A 26,210-nucleotide genomic window follows, 5' to 3' on the forward strand; every position below is an offset into this window, starting at 1 on the left:
AGTTTAGGTTTTTATTTTTCAGTGTTTCTAACATTTCTTGAATTCAATTTTTATATTCTACATTGTCCTCATTTCATAATGTCATTTGCTAGTGTTTTCTTGCCCATTAATCATTTTGCTCCTATTCCCTTTGAATTCATTCACATGCTTTGGCCTCCTTGAGCATTACTCTGGTTTTGAGTTCTGTATAACAGATATCATTCAAATTGCTTTCCTTAGGGGACACAGCTACAGCTTGTGATTTGAGTCAGTGGAATTTTGTCTTAGTTTTTAAAGGGGCTCTAGCAAGCCCTAGCGCTGCAAACATGGCTCGGGCAGGCCTTGCCCTTCTCCGATTCCCTCTTAATTGCTAAAAAACATTAAAATACATTATTAAAGCTAGCCACCAAGGTCTATTCCCGTATTTGGCCACTTCCTCCTCCAGACCTTGACTACCAAGGTCTAGCTATCAAGTATTTAATCCCAGCAATCAAAAGCCCCCTTTGATTAACCTAATTAACATGCCCAATCAAAATATACCACTGCATCCCAGTCCATTCTAACACAGATGCCCCCCTTTTTTCCTCTTAAAAACCACACATGCGATGTCATTTGCTGATGTTTTTCTGCCTGAGTCAGAGACCAGCCACTTTAATTTTCTCCTCCACAGCTTAATAAAAGATCTCTGTGAAAACAGATGTTAGGAGGTGGTTTGTGCCTAATCCTGGGTCAGGGAGGGAGCACCCTGCTGTGGGCGGATCCCTTCAGTTTTAACATTGTGTTTTGGGAATGGAACAAAAAAAATCAAAATTTAGGGTGTTTGTTGTCTTTCGCAGTGCGTTTTTAGCACGGAAAGCTGATATTTCAAGATGAGAACTTAGGCAGGATAATTTGTATCTGATGGGGTCAGAGGCCAGGTTGCAGCGTCCTCCTAGATCCAGGTCTGGTCCAGGCTGGCAGCGAGCATGTGGGGAGGCTGTGCAGAGCGGGTGCAGGGCAGCCTGACAGCTGGAGCTGTGTGGAAGGCAGCCTGAGACCGAGTGGGCGAGGCGAGGCTCGGGGCGGGAGGAGGGGGGGACTCACCCACGCAGAGGGATGATGAAGAAGAGAAAAAAGCTGAGTGTACTGGGAAAACTAATTAAGAAAGGGAAAGCGTCTGACCAGAGCCAGTTTAGAAGAGCCACACGTGACCAGATCCGGGTTGTAGTGGGCGTGGCCAGGGATGAGCTCTAAGGAGCTAGGCAAGAGTGACAGGAAAATCCACCATTCACTGTGGGACCTCGGGGAGCCGCGTAGTCCAGAATCCGGGGCGGAGGACACCGGCTTCCCTAGGAGGACGTGAAAACTCCCGGTAGCTACAGGTGCCACGTCCGCTGTCCTGGGAAAGTCACCAGTCAGCAGCGCAGTGGCGGGAACCGCAGTCCGGCGGCCCTGGAACCTCCCAGGTCAGAGGAGCTGCGGGGCTGGGACACGAGAGGGGAGGGACCGGGGTGTGCGCGCGGAGGCTGCTCAGAAGGACACAGCTTCCAAAATTCTGTTGTGGATATCGAACCATTGTCGGGAAGTTTGAGGTGCTATACACTGAAGCTTATCGTGTTTTTGTTTGTTTGTTTTGTTTTTAATTTTATGGTTGCCAGAATATTTTCATAAAATAACCTGGTAGATAAAGCGCTCGCATTATGTGCTGTTAGCAATCACGGTTCTATTTGCTATTATAGTAGCAGTTACAAAGCTTCTGGAATTTAAATTCATCCATGCTTTCTTAACTCGCCTCTTCTACCACGTTCCTATTCAAGAGAGTAGCCTTTGCCCCTGGGACTAGGTACCCAAAGAGCTTTGTAGATATTAGCCACATGAGGAACCAGTGCAGATTTGACTGAATCAGAAAATACACTGTGACAGGACAAGACAGTGCAGAGGTTCCTCCATCTTGTATTCTTGCTGAGGCCGTTTCCAGGGTTAACTAGAGTCTGATTTCCTTGATGGAGAATCCCATGGAAAACTACCCATCTTTAGTCTAGGCATCAAAGGTCAGGATGTCCTAGGTAACCTATTTTACTTAGCCTTTGTTAAAAGTGCTTTTTTTTTTTTTTTTTTTTTTTTTTTTTTTTTTGTGGAGAACCTCCCCCAGCTAACGTTTTATCCCAGCTGCCTGTGTGTGTAGAGGAACACGCCCCCCTCTGCGCCCCCCACCCCTTGGGCAGGCAAACATCCTCTCTTAGCTTCTGTTAAAAACTGCTTACTTCTGTTAAAAACTTCCCCTGCAACTGCCAAGCAAGACTCCTGGACCGAGGTCTCTGCCCTTAAAAACCCATGTTCTGGATACTTGGAGCCTTGCCTAGGACCCTGAACACTTGAGTGTGGTCTCTGCTGGCTGGAATACAGACTTTGAGTTGGCTATAAACTGTTGAGTGCTAATCTCTTTTGGGCTACCCATAACAATACTTTATCAAGTGCTGCAGTTATGGTTGTGAACTTTTACTAAGCAAACTTTTACTCCATATTAATTTCCATTCGAGATGTATGTGTTTTATGATGAAAATGCAGCATTCAGAAATAAGTTTTTAATGTTACCTCTTAGGTCCTGACAAGTGCAGTATGCATGCTGTGAGAGGATATCAGTTCACACTATTTTTATAGTTAGAAAACTCACTATAAATGAAAACAAAATTAAAAGGCACAGTTTGAATAATTTTAATCACTCACCTAGATCAGAAAAAAATGTCTCCTTGACTCAAGCAAAGCACTCTGCCCATGTGCCTGTGGCCAAACTTTTTTTTTTTTTTTTTTGAATTTCAGGGTTTGTTGACCTTCAGTGCTGTGACTGTGGACTTCTTGTAGAAGGAGTGGGAATGCCTTGACCCTGCTCACAGGGCTTTTTGCAGAGATTTCCTGTTGAAGTGTAGCAGTCTGGATTCTGAGGGTGAGAATAGTTTCCTTGCAGTCTCTTCATGGTTCCTGAAAAAACTACGCTGCATGTGTGTGAGCTGTGTGTGAATGAGTCTCACATCTCACAGAGTAAAGTGAACTCCTCAGAGAAAGACAAACATTTTATTTTCTTTCTCCTTCAGGTTTATCTATTTGGCAGGTGTTACACATCTTTCATTTTTTGTCCCATGAAAGGCTCCAGATGCTTTCTGAAGAATGTCTTTCTCCTGTGCAGGTCTCACTCTGCTCAGCCAGATCTGCTCACCTGTGGATCAGAGCAAAGAGCCCTGGATGGTGAAGAGAGAGGAGGCCGTAGCAAAGGACCCAGGTGTGTTAGAGGTAGGGAGGTGTCGGGTGTTCTATGTTGTTCAGGTCAGTGGAAGAAAGGTCACTCCAAGGTGAATTTCAGACCCTTTTTGATTGTTACACAAAAGTTGTTCTTTGGAGCCCTGATCAAAGCTATATGTGTTCTAAAGGAAAACATCACACCTCTGTCTTATTGTTACTGTTTGCAGTGCGTAATAATAATAATTCAAGACATCCAGGTGTGCCAGGATAGTCTGTGACCACAGTCATGCAAAGGCTGTAGACCTGCTTCAGAAAAACAACTCTGTAAATCACAGAAAACAGTCACTGTTTTCCACAGTGATTTCTTCAAGGTTAAAGCACATCTAGAAAACAGCTGTTCATTCTACTGTTTTCCCTAGATACAGTGACTGCTGGGGTCTCACAACAGGGATGGGCTCCAGTGACAGTAGAAACGGAACATGAAATTTGTTTTGACACATTCTGTTTCATTAGAAATGGTTCTAGAGAATTCTACTCAAAATAATCTCAAGATTGTCCTATTGTAGGCATATAGAAGACTCTCTATGTAAGAATTAATACTCAGAGGCAAATACAATTTTATCTGACTTTGCATGTGAAAAATACTCTCTCTCATTCACATCACTGGTTGTGTCTTCATACCAATATCAAATGGTTTTCATTAATTTTATTATAGTGTTTTGTTAGAACAATTCTTTCAGGTTCTGTATCTTTTAAGGTTAATTTCTCCACTTCTAAAATAGTGCCAGCAGGATTTTGAAAAGATTTGGTTAATATATTTTTATTTTTTTTTATAATTCTTTTATTTAAAAAAATTCTTTCATTTTACATACTAACCTCTGTTTCAACTCTCTCCCCTTCTCCCCCTCTCCCCCACCTCTCCCTCTCCTCCTCATCCCCTCCTCATAGGGGTTAAGGCCTCCCTTGGGTAGTCAACACAGGCTGGCAAACCAAGTTAGGGCCAGACCTAGCTGCTCTCTCTTGCATTAAGGCTGAGTAAGGCATCGCACCATAGGGAATGGGCTCTAGAAAGCTAATTTGTGTACCCTGGATAAGTCCTGATCCCATTGCCAGAGGACCCACAAACACATCAAGCCATGATGGTTAATATCTCTCTTAATATCTTAATATCAGAGTAGTAAACTCTGTCTGCATTGTCTTCCCATTGATTTCCCTTGTCGTCTGTCTTCATGTCAACACTCAATGGTTTGCATTGCTACAATTTTAACGTGTTTTGAAATCACCTCTGGATTGGATCCTGTCTCATTTTTGAACTCTTTGTGGTTTCTCAAAATTTTATACATTTTAGGGAAATTTTCTCTATTTATATAAAAACAGTGCCTGTACAATCTTGGTACAAATTATGTAGAATCTTTTCAGAACACAAACATCTTTTTATATTATTTCACATGTTTGAATGATAACATGCCAGTAGTGATTCAGTGTTCAATATGTCTGAAATAACTGCTGCCCATTGAAAACAAATTTTCTTTGACCCAGGCTGAAAGCAGCACCAGGCTATGGCTTTGTAAAGGCAGTTTAAGTATTTGTACATGTGGCAAAATGTGAATACTGATTTCCCTCCTAAGGCCTATGACATTCCCCATAGTTGGCTTTCAGCCAAGTTCCTATCAATGTATTTCCTTCTGCAGAGCCGACCTCAGTTTGAACCAGAAACCTTCTCTTACCCACAAAATAGTCTTTCCACTATGACAACAATAGCCATGCCTTGCCTGGCAGATTGGGATTATATCATACAGGATTCAAATCTGGGTATGTACATTAAGAACTCTGCCCCCTGCCCTGGCCTGCTTAGCAGTTTTTGACACTGTGAATGCTACCACTGGGAGTCCAAGATATTTTTAGATGCTGTGAGTGGTCTGCTGACTTCTCAGCAACTTATTGTTGGTATGTACAAAAACCAAGAGATGTTGTAAGTGGAGTATATAGTTTGGTAAGAGGGCTATCAGATCTGAGCTTTCTCATGAGTATTTCTCATGAGTTCTGTGTTCTCTGTAGCAGGTCCATTTCGTTTGCTTTTTGACTTTCCTATATTTTCCACTTTAAATTTTTCTTTGTCCTTCTTAAACTGTGTACCCAGTGATGCATTGTATTGAGTTAGTATGAAGGGAGGTGACACTTTGTCCTGATTACAGAGGAATGATTCCGGTTGTCCTTTGGTAGTGTTAGGTTTAGGTTTGTCCCATTGTCTTTATTATGCTGAGGTATGTTCCTTCTGTTCTCACATTCCTCAGAACTCTTTTACTGATCAGATGTGATATTTTGCCATAGGCCTTTCATGGATCTGTTTACAAGGCCATGTTTGTTTTCTCCTGAATCTGCATATGTGGTGTCTTACATCGCTTAGTTTGTAGATATTGAAAGAGTATTGTGTCCTTCACATTCAATCAGCTTTCATTCTGTTTCCATGTAATTTAGAGACAATCTCTGTGTCTGTGTCAATCATGACAACCGGTTTGTGATTTTTTTTTTTTTTTTTTTTTGCATGTTTGTTTGGACTCACCTGCTTTGGGTATCAAGTCAAAGCTAGCTTTGTATGATGACTTCTAGAGTTCCTTTTCTTAGTGTTTTGTGCAGTATTCTCCTTTTGGCATGAATATGAGGTTTGACTGAAGGAAAAGAGAGTTCCATGTTATAGCTGTTAAGTCCTGAGACGCTGTTAGAGGAAACTCTTCCTGCTTCAGTCTCAGCACTCAAATAATGCCTGCTCTAGTTTTAAAACAAAGTTAATTTGTTCACTTGTGTCTAGGAACTCATCCCTTTCTCCTTCAATTCTGATTTATTTGCGTATGACTTTTCACAGCACTCCATAAGGTAACACTGACGTCACTGGCATACACTACAATGTCCTCTTTACAGCTCTAGCCCTAGTACTTGAGGATTCACTCTTTTAGTTCAGATAGGGAGAAGAGTGCTTTGTCAGTGCTTTTGTCTCTTCACAGAAACAAGTCTATTCCATTGACTCTCTGCGTTGTTTTTGAGTCTCTATTTCAGTAATTTCTACACAACCTTTCTACATACTAGTTCAGATTGACTTGCTTTTATTCTTATTAGCCCTCAGCCACCTAATTATAGATAAATGTCTTTCATAACCAACCCCTCTTGCTGCCAATACTTCTGAAGTGTCTTTGTCATCCATTTCTGTGTTACTGTCTTTTATGAGGTTGTACTCACCCTGACACTGTAAGAAAGTGTCCTCAGTGCTCCATGAATTCTGTATCATTTTTCCTTAATTTTAAGTCTCCATGGTAGCTAATCAAGAGACAGTAAACAAGGGCCTAGAGAGGTGGTTCAGCACTTAAGAACATTGCTGCACTTGCACTTGATGTTTCTGGGTTCAGTTCCCTTTACCTGCATGGAGACTTAACACACTCCTGTGCCTCAGGTTCCAGAGGATCTGTTGCCCTTTTCTGACCACTGCAGGCACTGCACATACAAGGTACATAGACTTCTGGCCACTGCAGGCAAAGACACTTATACACAAAAAATTAAAATAATAAAATAAACCTTAAAACAAGGAAAAGGAACTGTAAATCATCTGGAGCTATTGCATAAGGATTCAGGATAACAGTACAAGAGATGACTTGGAGGTTATCACTGCTAGTGTGAGAGTAAGTGTGGAACCTGCATATGTGATGTGGTAGCTGACACCTCATGTCAACATTGAAAAAGTTAGGATGATCCTTATGGGTGAGAAATAAAGTCGTTTGTGTTCATGGAGCCCAAAGCTGGAGTACATCCTGTGTCCACTGTAATGTGGCAACAGAAGAGTTATCAATGATGATGTAGTTAGGAACACAGCAGTTAACTTTTGAGAGGATCCTCTCTAATTGTAGAAGAATTTGTAATACAGGATAACGCTGTCACCCAGCATCTGGTCTACAGAGAAGTCTGCTACAGAAGGAAAGTGAATTGTATCAAACACCACAGTCTTCTTACTCTGTAGCGTAATGACAGGCTCCAGACCTCAAACCTTCTGCACTGATCAATCATGTATGGTGTGGAAATGATGTGTTCCCACTCTAAATAGCTCACAATTGCCAAACAGAACTTGAGATTAAGAGTTGCATGTTAATTGTGTCCTAAGTCACATATAACAAACTCTTTCATACTGCGAAATGTGCTGAAACCAAACTCATTGAGTGACATTCTCACTGCCACACTGCAGTGCTGAGGTTTGCATTTGAGCTTTTAAGGTCCTGGAGGTTGTGCATGTTGCTCTCTGAGGAGAGTTGGCTGCATGTGATGCTCTTCACTGGGGCTTTTGATCTTGCTACATTTCACATTTGTCTCTACATTGCTGTGGAATTCCATGTTGCTGATGTGACTTCCATGAACCTTCTCCTAGAACTACCTTCTGTTGAGAGAGGGCACCTCACATTTTTATTGCTGCTCATCAAGTCCTCCCTCTGTTGTTAGTTCAAAGATAATGAATTCTCCATGTGTTCCTCTGGTTTCTGCTGGGTAGGATTAGTGGACTTGTTGAGTGATGTCTTTTTCCTTCCTCAAAGATGAGGATTTCCCTCCTATTTCCTCCTATTGTAGATTTCAGAACTATAATCTGTTGTCTTTGTATTGCTTTAACTCTCCTTTTATGCTGTGAATTTCCTGATCTCATTCCCTTGTTGTTATTCTTCCTTAGCTCATTGAGTGTCTTTTAAATTCCTCAAGGAATTCATAAATATCTGTAGTTGGTTTCTAGAGATTTATTTGTATTCTTTTATTTATTTTGATCTTTGAACACTCTCAGCTATTGTTTGCATTTGATCATTTATGAAATTGCAACATAGAATGGAAAACAGTAGAGCAGTTCCTCTGAAATCTTGGGGAAGAAACAATGCATTTGCCCCATGACTGGATATGGTCAGTTGAGAATTCAGTTAATGAAAAGTGCATTGGCTGTCCCATACTTTACCTTAAAGTTCTTCAGTAAGAAATCATGGAAATGTCCATTAATTACCAAGAGAATTATATGAGATAATATATATATATATATATGTATATATATAGTCTATTTATATACATACATATACACCTATCCATTCATACATACATACTTATAGTGCCACTATCTATATCTATATCTATATCTATCTATATCTATATCTATATCTATATCTATATCTATATCTATATATATCTATAGATAGTGGCACCGTAAATTGTATAAACTAAAAAAAACGTTACCCAGACATGCAGAATTAATTCACAAAGTAAAGCTTAAGCTTTAACATACAGGATTAACATAAGATATAACATACAGTTACATAAGCCAAGAGAATAGATACATGATTCACATTTATACTTTCTTTTCAAAGTATAAAGTTGATTTCCACAGAGAAAAAATGGTAGCAGCCAGTGACTGAAGGATCTCAAGAGTTGTCACAGTAAATAGGGATTGTTAACTTGAGTGTATTAAGAATTGCCTGAGCACCAGAGAGATGGCTGAGATGTTGTGTGTGGGAATCCCTGCACGAATCACATCTGTCAGGGAAATAAATCACAAGAGGCAAGAAGGAAAACTCAATTCAACCCAAGTTAGTTGGTGCTGGCTCAGACTTCTAGGGAGTATGACGCCACATGGTTTATTGTAAACATATTTAAATACAGTACAGTTTAGAAAAACATTTCCTGGTGTAATATATTCTGTGGTGCAGAAGGAAGCATAATTACGTCAAAACCAACTTAAGTACATGTCATAGCATAGCTAAATAGTATGTGAGGATTTAGATGAGTGTAAACAATACCCTCTTTTTATGTTGTAAATTTTTCCAGTTAAATATTTGATGTTGTCATTCCACAATAGCTTGACCCTGTGCATAGTAAGGGATTTAGTAACATGATTAATATTAAAATTCTTCAAATCACTTTTGCTAGCATAGGCAGGCTCATTACTAGTATTTAATTGTGATGAGAGTCCTAAAAAGGAAATGTATAAAAGGCTCTTTTACAAAGTCAGATTCCAGATGTGTCACAATGGTATGTTCCTGGGGTCACTAGGACCCCATCCCAGGCCTGGGGATGTGTCTGTAACTGACTAGTTACGGAGAGACATTATGCACTCTGAGCATAGATCTCTACATATATGATAGCAGAGAAGGTCCCAGACACAAACAGCTGTAGTTCCAGATGTGAAGCTGATGTCCATGCATTACTAATCTTGCGTTAGAATGCTGTGTAATTGTGTCTTTATACCATGTAAAATAATGCTGTTAATAGAGGATAGGCTCTCCTGAGCCTTCTTTACCTCCCTTGCCGGAGTCTGATCATTTATCAGACCAAGGGCATGCATGAAACTAAAAATAAACAAAACATATTACATTAATAGTGGTCATTAACTGTCTTAGTTAGGGTTTGTATTGCTGTGAAAAGACACCATGACCATGACAACTGTTATAAATGAAAACTTGTAATTGGGGTTCAGAAACTTACAGGTTCAGAGGTAAAGTCCATCATCATGGCGGAGAGTATGGCATGAGAGCATGCAGGCAGACATGGTGCTGGAAAAATAGCTGAGAGTCAGTCAGCATGATAACAGGAAGTCTACTCGTACATTGGGCGGTATCCTGAGTATAGGAAACCTCAAAGCCCACCCCCACAGAGACACACTTCCTCCAGCAAGGCTATACCCACTCCAACAAAGCCATATGTCTTAATAGTACCACTCTTTATGAAATTATGGGGGCCAGTTACATTCAGACTACCACATTAACCTGGTAACACACACCTTTAATCCCAGCACTTAGGTGGCAAAGAAGGTAGATCTCTGTGAGTTCAAGGCCACCCTGATATAAAAAGCCAGTTCCAGGACATCCAGGGTTACACAGAGAAACCCTTTCTCGAAAAACAAACCAAAGCAAAATTAAACCTAAGGCTTCATTAATTTAAGATTTGTTATATTTAAGATTTAGGGCAAGTTAATTTTGAGCTTAAGAAGACTCCTACTAGGTAAAAGGGTATTCAGAAGTACCTGAGAAATGTTCACAAAAATTTTGAGGAGAAAACAGTTGGGTTTTCCCATTCAAGTATGAAAGTACATATTTAGCTGATACTATAAATAGAGCAAAGAATGTACAATATCAAAGAATAACAGTTTCATGGAAGAAATACTTGCTGGAAAGCTCCAGTTTTTACCACATTTTGTAGACAGTCTGATATAGCAGCTTCTCAGGCTGTCCCCCAAAAACTATTAGGTGAAAACTTCAAAATAATCTAATTTTTTTTATTGCATTTCTGGTTTAACCACTTCTGTCTTTGAAGGTAATTTGAGGAACATACAATTTATGTTTGCATTTCTTGACCACCACATTACCCAGAAGAAACATTTTTAACTGTCTTTTTTAAAGTGACCAATTTATTTTTATTTTATGTGCATTGGTGTTTTGGCTGCATGTATGTCTGTGATGGTGCCAGTTCCCCTGGAACTGGAGCTACAGACAGCTCTGAGCTGCCAGGTGGGTGCTGGGAATTGAACCCAGGTCCTTTAGAAAAGCAGCCAGTGCTGTTAACCCCTGAGCCATCTCTCCAGCCTTTAAAAAACTTTCTTGATTTTAATTTATTTCTATTTTTATTTCTAAGACCACCCAAAGCATATTTACATTGTTATTTTTAAATGTTGGTTATGTGGTACAAAAATACAAAACTTAAAAAGTGAAGTTTTAGTAATAGTAAATACAAAGGAACTGGGGCTTTCAGTGCCTTCCATGAGTAAATTTTCATTTTTGATGTAAAGGATGGATTTTTTTTAAATTTTGCTAATCTTCTGATCATTGCACTGATGCATAATTTGACCAGGCAACAGCAGGGAATGCATTTGTAGTCTCCATAAAGACAACTCATTGGTTGCAACAACCCCTTGGAGCAGCTTTTTACCAACAACGGCCACAGCTGTCCCTGGTTTTCCCCTTGGCAGGGTTTTCCTGCTTTGTTCTCTGGAGACAGAGGTGCTGGCACTTCAATGTCACTGTCACGCTTTGATAGGACTGGGTCTGTTATTTTATTCCTTATTTACCTTGTATTTACTTTTTATATTTTATTTTTCCCATGTATTCAATTATTTTCTCATGCAATATACATTTATTACAGTTTCCCCTCCCTCCATTTCTCCCAGTCCCTCACCTCCCCTCCTCTCCAGATCCACTCCTTTTCTGTCTCTCATTATTAAACAGCAGGCTTCTAGGAGATAACAACCAAACATGGCAAAATAAAATATAGTAACATAAAACAAAAGACGGTCACATCGAGGCTGGTGAAAGAAACCCAACAGAAGGAAAAGAGCCCCAAGAGCAGACACAAGAATCAGAGACCCACTTGTTGACATCCTCAGGAGTCTATAAAGTACTAAGCTGAAAGCTGTAATATATACACAGACCTGGTGCGGAACCCTGTAGGCCCTGCGCTTGCTTCTTCAGTCTCTGTGAGTTCATGTGGGCCTTGCTCAGTTGATTCAGAGGGCATTGTTCTCCAGGTGTCCTCCATCCCCTCTTACACTCTTCTGAATTGTTCCCTTAGCTCTGAGGGAAGGAATTTGACGGAGTCATCTCATTTAGGGCTGTGTGTTACAAGGTGTGTGTGTGTGTGTGTGTGTGTGTGTGTGTGTGTGAGTGTGTGTGATATCTGGCTGTGGCTCTCTTTATTTGTTCCCATCTGCTGCAGGAAGCCTCTCTGATGATGGCTGAATAAGGCACTGATCTATAAATATACCAGGGTATCTTTAGGAGTCATTTATTGTTTGTTTGTTTGTTTTTGTTTTTATTTTGGCCAACAGTGTTTGATTTTTTTCATCCTAGTTCTCTGGGCTATTTTCTCTGGATCTTGGTCACCTGAAAAATGTTGGGTACAGGTTCCATTTCGTGGAATGGGCCTCAAGTTAAATCAGACATTGTTTGGCTACCTCCACTAGTTCTGTGTCTTCATTGCCCTAGCATATCTTCCGGGCAGGACAGATTATAGGTGAAAGATTTTGTGGTTGGGTTGGTGTTGATGTTTCTCTTTTGGTAGCCTGACTAGTACCTTCTTGCACCAAAGATACTAGAATGAAGCAGTGAAGGCTACAGATGGGCTCCACTCAAATTTTCCATGTTCAAAATGAGTTGTGTGGATGTTGTCCTCAGCAGTGGGGGCCCACTGTCAGTTTGCAGAGCACAACTCATTGTCATAGCACAACCTCAGTTTGGGGATTTTCCATGGGTCCACCATAGCCAACAACTCAATTGAATGCAACCCAGTCTCTCTACTGGAAGAATCATTTTTTTGAAAAGAGATGGCCATTTGGGGTTTCAGGTAAAATGTGTTTCTGGTATTGGGAGCTGATACTGAGGAGTGTGGATATGCTATGATCCTGGGGGGGGGGGGTTCACAAGAGAGATTAGAACAGTGTTCAAAAAGGACATACTTATTTCATCTGCTGGGAATGGAGAGAGACAGTGAAGAGGGGTCACCACAGACGTCCTGCTGTAGTGCTGGGGATGAGACTCCTGGGTTGGATCTAAGGGAATGGAAGGAGAGGGGAAGATCTACAGGCAGTCCACCTACTGTCTTGGCAGGTGTGGTCAGTAGCTTAGCAGGGAGTGTCTGCTGGAGTTGGAGGCTGGGACATAGCAACAAGTGTGGAAGGGAGGTTAGGAGCGGAAAGTCTGTGGGATGGATCCACAGGAGATGTGGGCAGAGGGGGAAGGAAGGCTACAGCAGGTGTTCTGTTGTAGAGCTAGGGGTGAGACAGACGGGGTATTGGATCTGAGGAACAGGGGGGAGGAAGGATCTGTAAGCAGTCTATCTGGGTTTCTGGTTAGCAGGGGTGCCTGCTGGTTTTGGAGTCTGGGATAAAGCAACAAATGTGGGGAGTGAGGATAAAAGGGGAAGATCTGTGGGATCCACAGGAGATGGGAGCAGGGAAGGTTACCACAGGTGTTCTTTACCTTTTATTTTTAAGACAAATAACATTAGCTGAAGTAGCACACTAAACCTTTTTTTTTCCATTTTTATCTCTAAGCTACTCATGTCCCATCTGTTCCAATTTTCTGTTTACTATTCCTTCCTTGAGAACCTCATTCCAAATGTTTTCTTCTATTTTACCCTTTCTATAATTCACAGTCCTTCTGCAGCATTCCTTTTCTCTCAATTCGGTTGATTTCTATTCTCAGTGCTTTTCTATCCTTCCTGTGATAATTTATATATGAGGTCAGTTAATGTTAGCCTCAGTCTTCCTTCAGGATAGCCATTTTGGGTGAGGATGTGCAAACTGGGATTTTATAGCTATCCAGCATACCTGGATAAGTCTGATTCTTCCTTAGTCCACCTAAGAAACTGTCATTCATATTTAAATAAACAACAGAATCAGTTATAATATTTAATTGTTGGGAAACATCTAATATAATTTGATTAAATGTAGCAAGTTCAGACCATTGAGCACATCTGGGATGGGTACTTTTTCGTGGAGCATGTGGAAATTTGTATATGAAACATGTGTTCCTTTTCCTTTTGAAGAGCCATCTATAAAAGCATTAAAAGTAATCTCTATAAGTTTTTTTTAAATGTAATATTAGGCAATGCTCATAGGGTATCTTCAAAAAATATTAATGGGGATCTTTTTGATAGTGATTGTCTATTGAGCCCAAGTAACATGCTAATGCAACCCACCAGTTATCAGTGTGGAACAAATAATCAACCTGCATTTTATTTAGTGGAACACTGATTTCTGTGGGTTCTTTACCACAGGTGTGTCCTTCCCATCATTATAAAGTCTATAAGTTCTTGTAAATAAGGAGTTATAGATTATTGCATAGAATTATGACATGACTGATTTTTTTTAGTGCCATTACCTTGTTGATGTTAATTCCAGCTGGAGATGAAGACGAAGGAAGGATAGGTAGTTGATAAGGAAGTAAGGGATTAATTCAGAGTTACTGCTTCAGCAGCAGCTTTAATAAGCTAATCATCCACTCTGCTTCAGGTGTGACACTTCTAGAATTGACCCAGGAGTCTCCAGCAGGTAACTTCAAGAGCAGAGCTAAATCCTCAGTAGTGATAGGCAGGTAAGAGGTATACCCAAATGGGCTAGAGAAATGGCTCAGCAGTTAAGAGCACTGGCTGCTTTTCCAGAGGTCCTGAGTTCAATTCCCAGCAACCACATGGTGGCTCACAACCATCCACAATAAGATATGGTGCACTCTTTTGGCCTGAGGCAGACATACAGGCAGAACACTATATATCTAAAAGATAAATAAATCTTAAAAAAAAAGCTAATGCAAAAAAAAAAGTGTACTTAATTGACATGATGCCAAATTTGAAATTTTTCTGTTAGTTTATTGACCTTGAAAGTCAAGCACTCAAAAAAAAAAAAAAAGAAAGAAAGAAAGAAAGTCAAGCACTCATTTAAGTGTTTATTAGATGAATAAGAGAAGAGAATGTCATCCATATAATGAATTACCAATACCTCAGGATATTTAATCAGCATTGGCTTAAGTGTTCTATGTCCTAGTTACAATTGTTCCTACACTAGAGATTGGGCCTGTTTTAATTTCTCCCCATGAAGGGACCATTGATCAATCTAAATTGAGTTATTTCTGATGTGAGGGAAAAGCAAATGACAAAAAACTAAGTTCTGGGGCAGCCAAGCTAGCTCATGCTGCAGCAGCAGAGCCCCGCTCACTGCTCCCTGGAATTGTGTATTGCCCCAGATGTCTTTCTGTGCTCCATGCTAGGCCAGACCCCGGCCCTGGAAAAGAGTGGGGCTGGAGGGCTTTGCATTCCACTCAGTGTAGCTGGCCTGGAGGATGAGTGGTCGTGGAATCCATTTGGCCAGCCCTACCAAGATGTGTCAGGCAGAAATTTTTTCTCATTTATTTATTTATTTATTTGCTTGCTTATTATTTATTTATTTATTTATTTATTTATTTATTTATTTATTTATTTATTTTCAGTAATTGCCAGGGATTTTATCTCCTCTTTTCAGGGCCTCTCTTTATATTAGTTCCTGTGTATACAAAGTTGCAGAGCTGTAGCTCTGAATATTTTGCTTTTCTAGATCTTAACAAACATTTCAATAATTGTACAAAATATATTCTTGCAAAGCAGTGAGAAGAACCCATGTTAATTCCATTCTCTCACTTATGGTTGCCAGCCATTGGGCAAGAGGCTGAGTTTCCTGAACTCCTAATTTATAGTCAAAGAAAACTTTCATCTTCTGTAAGAACTGTACTCCTCTCTTTGATATTTGTGATGGTCCTGTGGTCTCGTGACTGTTTCCATATGTATTTTGTGGAAAATGTCAGTATTTTGCTGCTGGGACTTGCATCGATTGTGCTGATGGCTGTTAGTAACATAATCATTTATACCAGTCCTTTGTCAGTCAGAATGTCTGTCCGTCCATTTCCTTGTGTACTTATATTTTCATTTTTTTTTCCTGAGTGCCTTAAAAATTCCCTTATAGAAGTAAAGTCATCATTATTTTGGCTCATCCCTAGATCTTTTTGAAGCAACCTGAATGGGTCAGATTTCTAATTTATTTCTCAAATTGTCATAGATTTGTAGGAAACTAGTCATCTTGTGTGTTACTTTTGTATTTTTCAATAATAACTAAATGTCTTTATTCCCTGTGTTATCATGGATAATGTTGTCAGATTTTTATATGTATAGTGTGGTGATATTGTGTTCCCCAATATATCATGCACCCTAATAAATTTATCTGAGGTCAGAGAACAGAACAGCCACTAGATAGACATAGAAGCCAGAAAATGGTGGCACTCACACCTTTATTCCTAGCTTTCAGGAGGCAAAGAACCATTCGGATCTCTGTGAGTTCAAAGCCACACTGGAAACAGCCAGGCATGGTGATACATGCCTTAATCCCAGGAAGTGATGGCAGAAAGCAGAAAGGTATGTAAGGCGTGAAAACCAGGAACTAGAGATGGTTAAGCTTTTAGGCTTTTGAGCAGCAGTTCAGCTGAGATCCATTCAGATGAGGACTCAGAGGCTTCCAGTCTGAGGAAACAGGATCTGCTGAGGAATTGGCAAGGTGAGGTGGCTGTGGCTTGTTCTGTTTCTCTGATCTTTCAGCGTTCACCCCAATATCTGGCTCTGGGTTTGTTTTTATTAATAAGACCTTTTAAGATTCGTGCTGCAGTATAGTTTCCCTCCAATTATGATCTTTAGTGCTGCTTGAGTGCATGGCCTGTGCTATTTCCTAATTTTATTCAAATGTACTTCCTTCTTCAAGAATTTTAAGAGCCTACATTTCTGGGTGCAATGATTATGTTCATATTTGTTTTTTTTTTCATCACTATAAATATGTCTTTCCATGCTCTCCTCTCTATAGAAATGTTGACAATACCTCTGGCATCATTTTCATTTGGCGGTTTTGTTATATGGTTTAGCACTGTAACAGGGTTGTATTAATTTTAGCTTTTTATTTTTGACACCTTGATGTGAAAAGTCAAGAAGAGTTCCAGTCTTTGTTCCTAAGACAGAAACTCAGAGAAGAGCAACAGGGAAAATGGATGCTTCTCCAATAAATATTCCCCAGGTCAGTGTCATGTCCACATTTCTTTGAAAAAAAATTTTTTTTAAAATCAAAACCATGCAAGCCTTTAATTCCCTGCCTCTGGTAAAGCTATCTAAAGTGTTTATTTTCTATCATTTTTTTTCTTTTTTTTCTTCTGATAATTAAGATTAAACCTTTAAATTTTGTCACTTACAAAACTCAGCCTTTTTCTATTTTATCCTCCCATGATTATTGCTGTGAGGACATATATTTTCCATGCATTTAAGACCTGCAATTCTGAAAGATTCCATTGTGAATGATGATCAAATATATTGACTCCCAGTTCCTACAGAGGATAGACTTGGGTCTTTTAGTGAGGAAGGTCGGTCTCATGTGCCACATAGGTTTCATTTCAGGGAAGATAAGTTTTCCAGAACCATATTATGAAAGTGGTCATGGAAAAACATGGACTTTTAGTTTACATCACTGGGCTATTTATGTAAAAGTAGAAATAGAAGAGACTCTGAGTCTTGAATCCTAGTAGTAAATATTTCGGTCCTTTAGAGAGTACAGATGATGGAAGGAATATGTGGCTTGCTCTTGCCATAAAACTGGTGTTTCTGAGAGGAGATGCAGAGTGCACTACAGTGGATTATTTCTTTGCTGTCTGATATCACACAGTGATGATGGATGTGTTGACAGCTGAAATCAATCTGTCTCAGGATTCTCATATCATTCTCCTGATAACAAAATAAGCTCAGTGTGAAGTCCTCAATAGACAGATCAGTGTTTTCTCTTTGTCTTTTGTTGTTTTCAGGCAAGGTGTAAGCAGTCTTGTCCTGACCTCTATATTGCATTATGTGGAATATATTAGTAAGAATTTTTTAGAGTTATTGATTCAGTTCTGTGAATAAGCCACCAATTTTCAAGAGTAAATGAATGTTCCTCTTAATTACTTTGCTCTCTTCTTTAGGCAGAGGAAGGCTCCCCCCAACCCTGTATGTTTCCTTGCTCTGAAGCTATGTATTTTTATGATCAAACCAAGCTAGTGGGAATTCATGAACTTTAGAACAACAGCTGTGGAACCTGCATGGGACTGGACTAGGCCCTCTGCATATGGCAGACAGTTGTGTAGCTTGATCTGCTTAAGGGGCCCCTTGGCAATAGGATCAGGATCTATCCCAGGTGCATGAGCTGGCTTTTAGCTATGGTAGGACATGTTGCACAGCCTTGATGCAGGGGAGAGCCTTGGACCTGCCTCAACTCAATGTACCAGGCTCTGCTGACTCCCCATGGGTGGCCTTACCTTGTCAGAAGACAGAATGGGGGGTGATTTGAGTGAGGGGAGGCTGGGGGTCAGGAGGAGGAAAGAGAGGGGGATGATATGTGGTTGGTATGTAATATGAATAAAAATTTCTTAATAAAAGAAAGAAAATGCAATATAGATTATGAATATTCTAGAATTTATCTTTTATTAAAATTATTTTTTACTTTATGTGTGTGGATATATTTGCCTGAATGTTTACATAAGTAATATATGTACTTCCTGTAGAGTTCAGAAGACAGCATTAGATCTGATGGAACTGGAGTTGTAATCTATTATGGAATGCCGTGTGGGTTCTGGGGACCAAACTTGGGTCCTCTAGAAGAGGCACCAGTGTTCTTAACTTCTGAACCATCTCTGCAATATTGTTAGAAAACTTTTGTCTTTGAATAATGTCACGCCTCATCTGTATCATAAAAATGTCTTTAATTCTTTAGGTCTCTTTTATTTAGGAAAGCATTTTGTCCAGCAGCACATGGTAATTGAGTAATTTTCTATTATAGGGTCTGTTGACATTCAGGAATGTGGCTGTGGTCTTCTCCCAGGAGGAGTGGGAATGTCTAGATTCTTCTCAAAGGGCTCTGTACACTGACGTAATGTGGGAGAATTACAGCAATCTAGTTTTTGTAGGTAAGCATGCTTTTCTTGTAGAATTCCTGACTCTTCCTTTGTATTTACCTACTTTGTAGGTATGTAGAACTCTCTGATCTGTAGCTAGAGTTTTCCTGCCTTGCCCACAATCAGGACAAATCTCTGTCACCCGCCAGTCCCACAGCCGCTCAGACCCAACCAAGCAAACACAGAGACTTATATTGCTTACAAACTGTATGGCCGTGGCAGGCCTCCTGTTAACTGTTCCTATATCTTAAAGTAACGCATTTCTACAAATCTATACCTTGCCACGTGGCTCGTGGCTTACCAGCATCTTCACATGCTGCTTGTCCTGGCAGTGGCTGGCAGCTCTCCTTCTTCCTTCCTGTTCTTTTATTTCTCCTCTCTGTTAGTCCCGCCTATACTTCCTGCCTAGCCACGACCAATCAGGTTTTATTTATTGACTAATCAGAGCAACTTGACATACAGACCATCCCCCAGTACAGCCAAGTGCAAACCATCTCAGACACCTGCACTCAGGCCCATGGTCCTAATCATCCTCTATGCAAACCTGCTGGGTAATGACACAAGGAACCCAAGAAGGGCTCCCACAGGACATACATTAACATCCCACAGCACTGATCTGTCTAGAGGCTACCAGAAATAAGGAAAATTCTGATAACTATAACCACAACCATAACTTTACTTTTTTCAGTGTTCTCTTCATGAACCACCAGTGCTACATACTGTATGAGCTCTCCAGTCCTCTCAACTAATTTTTAATCCTACCTTCGGAGTTCAAAGAAATTGAATATTCAAAGCAAGGAAATGCATTGTAGTGCACTTAGTTGTTGGATAATTTGATTTTTACTCTTGGATTAAGCTAGTCACCTATTTCAGATTTCAAAAGAATGAAGAGAAAAAATAAAATAGAGAAATAGAGAAAGAGCTGTTGGTAGTGTGCATATTGTTGTTTATTTTTTATTTTTTGAGATATGATTTCTAGTCCTGGCATAGCATGATTTTAATCCTATCATTAGGGAGGCTGAAGCAAGTGGATCTGTTGAGTTCCAGGCCAGCCTGTGTTACATGGTGCGTTCCTAGGCAGTGAAGGCTACATGGTGTGATTCTCTCAAAAATCCAAATAAGAAAAAAGAGAAGCATTCTCCAAATGATTGTTAAAATAGCTCTTTTCTCAAAGTACATTATTGCTCCATCCCTCATTTGTTCAACCTTCTGCAAAATATGAAGATTAGGTAAGTATGAGAAGGCTATTATTGGTCTTTGTGGTTTGATGGAGATCAGAGTGGTGGTTCTACTGAGCATCCTTTTAATGAGAGTGAAATACAAAAGGCCTCTGGTAAGAGTTCTGTTCCTAAGAATTGTTCATTTATTTTTCTTAGAGAACTTAAGGATGCATCAGTTATTGGATCTATTTAATCAAGCATCAATCCTTACTATTCCTAATTATGCTAATTTTCCAGAGAACCATTGCATATGTAAATATGAGAAGGTCTTGGATCAAGGCTCAAAGCATATTGTCCACCAGCATGTGTATGTCCAAGAGAAGTCTCACAAATGGTCTGACAAAATGATTCATGAATCCTCCCAATGTATTCCTTATAAAACAAGTGATACTACAGAAAACTGCCAGAATTTCAGAAGTAGTAACTACAGGTATAACTCTGTTGAGTCATCAGACCTAAAGAGACATGAAAGTGGGAACACTGTAGAAGAACAAAACAAATATAAAGATTATGAGGAGTCTTTAAATTTGTGTTCCACCATTAGCCAGTATCAAAGAATCCACACTGGAAAGAAAGAACACAAAAATACAGAATATGATGAAATTCTGGACTTTAAACATGAATTCACATTGAAACAAATCCATAATGGAAAGAAACCATACCAATGCAGGAAATGTGGAAAATGCTTCAGGACCTATTTAATCCTCAGTAGACATCAGAGAATTCATCCTGGAGAGAAACTCTATAAATTTATAGAATGTAATAAGTCCTTTCTGCATTTGTCACACCAGAAAGTGCAGGACAACATCCATTATGGAAAAAAAACCTATAAATGTACAGAATGTGGCAAGTGCTTTTATCATTCATCAGGATTTAAAAGACGTTACAGAATCCACACTGGAGAGGAGACTTACAAATGTAAAAATTGTAGAAAATCCTTTATCTGTTGCTCAGGTCTTAGAAAACATGAGAAAATTCATGGAAGAGGGAGGCCTTATAAATGTAAACAGTGTAGTAAGGCGTTCTATAAATTGTCACACCTTGAATACCATTACAGAACCCACAGTGGAGAGAAACTTTACAAATGTAATGAATGTGGCAAATTCCTTTCTACCTCTTCAGGTCTTAGAAAACACCAGAGAATTCATACAGGAGAGAAAATTTACAAATGTAGTGAATGTGGGAAATCCTTTACCTTTCGAACATCTCTTAGACTACATCAAAGGATTCATACTGGAGAGAAACCTTACAAATGTACTGAATGTGACAAATCCTTTATCCAGAAAGTCAACCTTAGAACACATCAGGCAATTCATACAGGAGAGAAACCTTACAAATGTACTGAATGTGAGAAATCTTTTACTGTTGGCTCAGGTCTTAGAAGACATCAGACAATTCATACTGGAGAGAAACCTTACAAATGTAGCGAATGTGGGAAATTCTTTACCATTGTCTCAGATCTTAGAAATCATCAAAAAATTCATACTGGAGAGAAACCTCACAAATGCAGTGAATGTGACAAATGCTTTATCTGGAAAGCTGATCTTAGAACTCATCAGAAAACCCACACAGGAGAGAAACCTTACAAATGTAGTGAATGTGCAAAATCCTTTTCTACTTGCTCAGGTCTTAGAAGACATCAGAAAATTCATACTGGAGAGAAACCTTACAAATGCAGTGAATGTGAGAAATATTTTGTCCAGAAAGCCAACCTTAGAAGACACCAGAGAATTCATACAGGGGAGAAACCTTATAAATGTAGTGAATGTGGGAAATCCTTTAACACTGGGTCATATCTTAGAACACATCAGAAAATTCATACAGGAGAGAAACCTTACAAATGTAGTGAATGTGACAAATATTTTATCCAGAAAGCCAAGCTTAGAATACATCAGAAAATTCATACAGGAGAGAAACCTTACAACTGTAGTGAATGTGACAAATGCTTTATCCAGAAAGGCAATCTTATAACCCATCAGAGAATTCATACAGGAGAGAAACCTTACAAATGTAGTGGATGTGAGAAATCCTTTTCCATTGGCTCAGTTCTTAGAAAACATGAGAAAATTCATACTGGAAGAAACCTTACCAGTGCACTGAATGTGACTAATCCCTTATCCAGGAAGCCAGGCTTAGAACTCATCAAAGAATTCATACAGGAGAGAACCTTATAAAAGCAGTGGATAAAGCAAAGTCTTTGCCAACCTCTCAGGTCTAAGAAAACATAAGAAAATTCAAACTGGAGACCAAAGTTTCCATATTAAATAATGTATAAAGCCTAGGCTTTTTATCCAAGCTCTGTCATTATGGGCCACTGCAAGCTCCACCCTAGAGGATGATGAACATGAGAAACTTGTGAAAGCCTTTAAGTAATGCTCAAATCTTAGAAATAATTAAGACCTTATACTGAGGAAAAATTCTGGAACTGTGACATTGTAGGAAGATTTTTGTTAAAATATTTTACTTTTTCAACCGCAAATACTTCATAATGAAGACAAAATGGAGAAGTCTAAAAATGTGCTGTTGAGTAGCAGTTTTCTGGAGACTGAAGCATTCCATCTTGTGAGGAAGCTGATTAGGACAAGAAATAAACCATTTAAAAAAAGCTTCAAGAGGTTCCTGAAACTGACAGGATTCACTATGCTTAATCCCATGGAAGAAGTTTATACCATTCTTACTGCTTAGAAGAGGCTTTGATAAATTAAACCAGTAAGATACAGTCCTCTTTAACATGTAGGTATACCTTCAGGTGTGTAGTATGCTGTGAGTATCCAGTGTGCAAAAGCTGTATTTCATGCTGACTTGGAGTTTCATGATGACGACTGTCTTTATGTAACTTTTGCTTTTATAAACAGCTCCAGTTCCATATTTATGCAAGTAACCCCAATAAAGCCCATTGGTTCAACAACATGTATTTCAGTGGCAAGCATACTTGGTTCTGCTTTCAGTTCCCATTTTTGACTAGATGGGTACATATGAATGTTGTATCTCTCCAGGAAAAATCTCTCATACCACATGTGTTGAACCCATTAATTGTTCCTCCAAACTTTTACACCAGAAAATCAATGTTAGAACAAAAGCATTTGAGTCAACTAAAGTAGGGAAGATTGTTTTGCTCACTGTTCTATGCTTACTACTATAGTAGTACATTGTCCCATTGAAAGGGCTCAACACAAACAGAATGTAGAGGCTTGGGGAGCCTAAGAAAGAAGGCCACTCTCTTCCTTGCATTCAAGGAGGAGAGTGGGAGGTCTGCAGTGGGACAAATGAAAATACAGGTACAAACTTGTGTTATTGACAAACATCATCCAAACTGAGCTGTATCCATGCCTGAATCTGAAGTCATGTTTAGACTCCATGATTCAGTCAAACTCCAGTGACTCTCAGAAGACTGTTGTCCATGGGTAAATACTGAATACCATTGTACTCTCCTTGTATCCTGTTGTACCATTCTATAAGCCTCAGTAAATGAATCAGATGTCTTTTGTTAAATCCTTTACACAATGCTAATAGTGTAGACATATCAGAAAATTCAGCATGAAATAAAACTCAAAGAAATGCCTTAATAAAGACTTATAGTCAGCTTAATTTCATGTGAGCTCATCCATACAAATATCAAGAGATTGTGAAGCATTGAAGAGATGACCTATGAGTAAGAGAAGATGCACATACTCATATATAGCTTAGAAATCCCCACCCCAAAAGTTGGGCAGTGGTGGTGCACATCTTTAATCCCAGCACTTGGGAGGCACAGCCAGGCAGATCTCTGTAAGTTCGAGGCCAACCTGGGCTACCAAGTGAATTCCAGGAAAGGCGCAAAGCTACACAGACAAACCCTTTCTCGGAAAAAAAGAAAAAGAAAAAAAGAAATCCAAACTCTCGTAAAATCCATAAATTTCATAAAAAGTTCCAATTCCCTCAAGTATGGTCTCCTGTAAAACCAAAATTAACTATTTTCTTAACTTCAAGAGGGAAGAACCAAGGCACAGTCACAATTAAAGCAAAGCAAAACCAAACTCTTACTATATAAACAGCACAGTGACCTATGTCTGGAATCCACTCATGATCTTGATTTTTCAAGCTCCTCCCTCTTCAGCACACAAAGCTTATTTCTAGCTTCTACAGGCTCCACTCCACTGCCTCTGCTGTCCTTGGTTGTCATCCCATGGTACTGGGGGTCTCCAAAATGCTTGGGTCCTCTTGCTGCAACTTGGAGTAACTTGAATGAGGGTTCAGATGGGAATGATGCAATCAGGTGCCACTAGTATATGGAAAGTGACCCTGCATTTAATGTGTAAATGCTTCTACCATTTTCCTACTTATATATTGGTTACATTCTAGTATCTGCTTTGCCAGGGCGAAAGTGTTCTGATGAGTGTGGGCCCATGAGTTCCTTTCAGTGGGTATGGACTGCAGAGAATGTAGGACAAATGCAGGCAATTCTTCGGCATGCTTGGTGATATGTCCTATTCAGTATTTGAGATGAGGTGCACAGGGCTGGTGTTCTTTTCTGGATCTTATTGAACATTTAAAAATCAACATTTAACATGTGCCTGACCTCTACTTCTGTGATGAGCTGTCCTAGTGGCTTAAGACCTGCATGTAGAGCTGAGCAGTGGTGGTGTGCACCTTTAATCTTAGCACTCAGGAGACAGAGGCAAGCAGATATCTTTGAGTTCAAGGCCAGCCTGGTCTACAGAGTGAGTACCAGGACCCTTTCTCAAAACAGAAAAAAAAATAAACAAAAGACCCACATATAGAGAAATGTGACAGAAGGAGTTTTTCATGGGGAGACAGAACAAATACATCTTTCAAGAGTACAAATAAAATTTCTTGTGGTCCAAATTGTCATTGGAGAGGCATCATCCAGCAACTGATAGAGGCAGATGCAGAGACCCAGAGCCAAACATTAGGTGGAGTTCGGGAATCTGGCAGAGGAAAAGCAAGGTGTGTAGGAGCCAGAGGGGTCAAGGACACCACAGGAAGGCTCACACAATCAACTAACCTGGGCTTATAGGGTCTTGCAGAGACTAAACCAACAGTGAGGGAGCCTACATGAGACTGACCTCTGCATATATGTTACAGCTGTGTAGTTTGGTCCTGTTATGGGACTCCTAACAGCAGGAACAGGGGTGGTCTCAACTTTTACTGGCTTTGGGGACCCTACTTCTCATATTGGGTCACCTTGCCCAGTCTTAATACATGGGCAGGTGCTTAGTCTTACTGCAACTTGATATGCCATGTTTTATTAATAACTTATAGGAGACCTGCTCTTTCCTGGATGGAGATGGAAGTGGAGCAGATTAGGGGTGGGAGGGAGGAATGGGGGAGAGGGACTGAGAGGGGAGGATGTGGGGGAGGATGCAGCTGGGATGTAAAATAAACAGATGAATAAAAAAATTTCTAGTGGTTCACAATAAGCATGGTGTCCAGTTATGTTTTGTGTGTAATAATTATTATTTCCTTTTAAAATTATTATACAACATAGTGGATTTCATTACAGCACATTTACATGAGTTCTAAAACAGGATGTCCCTCCCTGATCCTCAGTTCTCACAGGTCAATACCTTGTGATAACCCATTTCTTCTACTTAATCTTTGATTTCCTACATTGTTTTTACCTGTATTAGATTCCAGTAGTGGCTATGAAGAAGTCTTGTGTTGAGGACCTTTGCTGGTATGTGCCCCTCTGTCACCCACATCTGTTGCTCAACTTACGACTAACTTTGTTTCTCTTCAAGTAGATACCTTTCACTTTATGTCATGCATGTGTGTGTTCAATTTATGAAACAAATGTGATAGTTTCTTCTGTATTTATCTTCCTATTGACTTCACTTGGTGCTTTACCCCCAATTGCTTTATCCCTGATTGTAAAAGAGTCGGAGACAATCCCTGTTCTTGCTGTTAGGAGTCCCAGCACTTCAACTTTCAAATAATCTCTCTTCTGCTTTCTTTGTGTAAAAATGTACATGCAGACACACAGAAACCTGAACACACACTGTTAAGTCTAGAGTCTGTGAAAAGTCTGAATTTCCCAAGTCTGTCTTGGTTATTTTAACATGACAATCTGTTTCATCCCCCATTCCTGCTAATGACATCATTTAATTCTTCCAGGCTGAGAACAACTCTATTATATGTATATATACAGTATGACTTTCATCTGGTTTCAAATGTGTCTAAGAAAAGTCTGGACCCAGTGATCTTATTTGTTTATTTCATCTCTGGTTTCAATCATTTATGAATTATATAGAAGCTATTTTAACTTCTATAAGTTAGTTACATGATGTCTTAGTTAGGTTTTTATTGCTGTGAA

At 39.6% G+C, this 26,210-nt stretch overlaps 1 protein-coding gene across 1 annotated transcript; it reads left to right on the top strand.

The window, feature by feature from the left end:
* The first annotated feature begins 1,251 nt into the window (after nt 1-1,251).
* LOC102905220 (uncharacterized) lies at nt 1,252-23,389 on the top strand. The gene is given in 8 exon segments (XM_042269764.2): nt 1,252-1,424; nt 2,779-2,902; nt 3,143-3,235; nt 14,207-14,288; nt 16,693-16,777; nt 18,563-18,689; nt 20,135-21,973; nt 21,976-23,389. Coding segments are annotated over 6 exon segments (2,202 nt in total). The 5' UTR covers nt 1,252-1,424; nt 2,779-2,902; nt 3,143-3,198; the 3' UTR covers nt 22,008-23,389.
* Nucleotides 23,390-26,210: the final 2,821 nt, after the last annotated feature.

Source organism: Peromyscus maniculatus, chromosome 1 (assembly GCF_049852395.1).
Source record: "Peromyscus maniculatus bairdii isolate BWxNUB_F1_BW_parent chromosome 1, HU_Pman_BW_mat_3.1, whole genome shotgun sequence".
Classification (NCBI taxonomy): domain Eukaryota; kingdom Metazoa; phylum Chordata; class Mammalia; order Rodentia; family Cricetidae; genus Peromyscus; species Peromyscus maniculatus.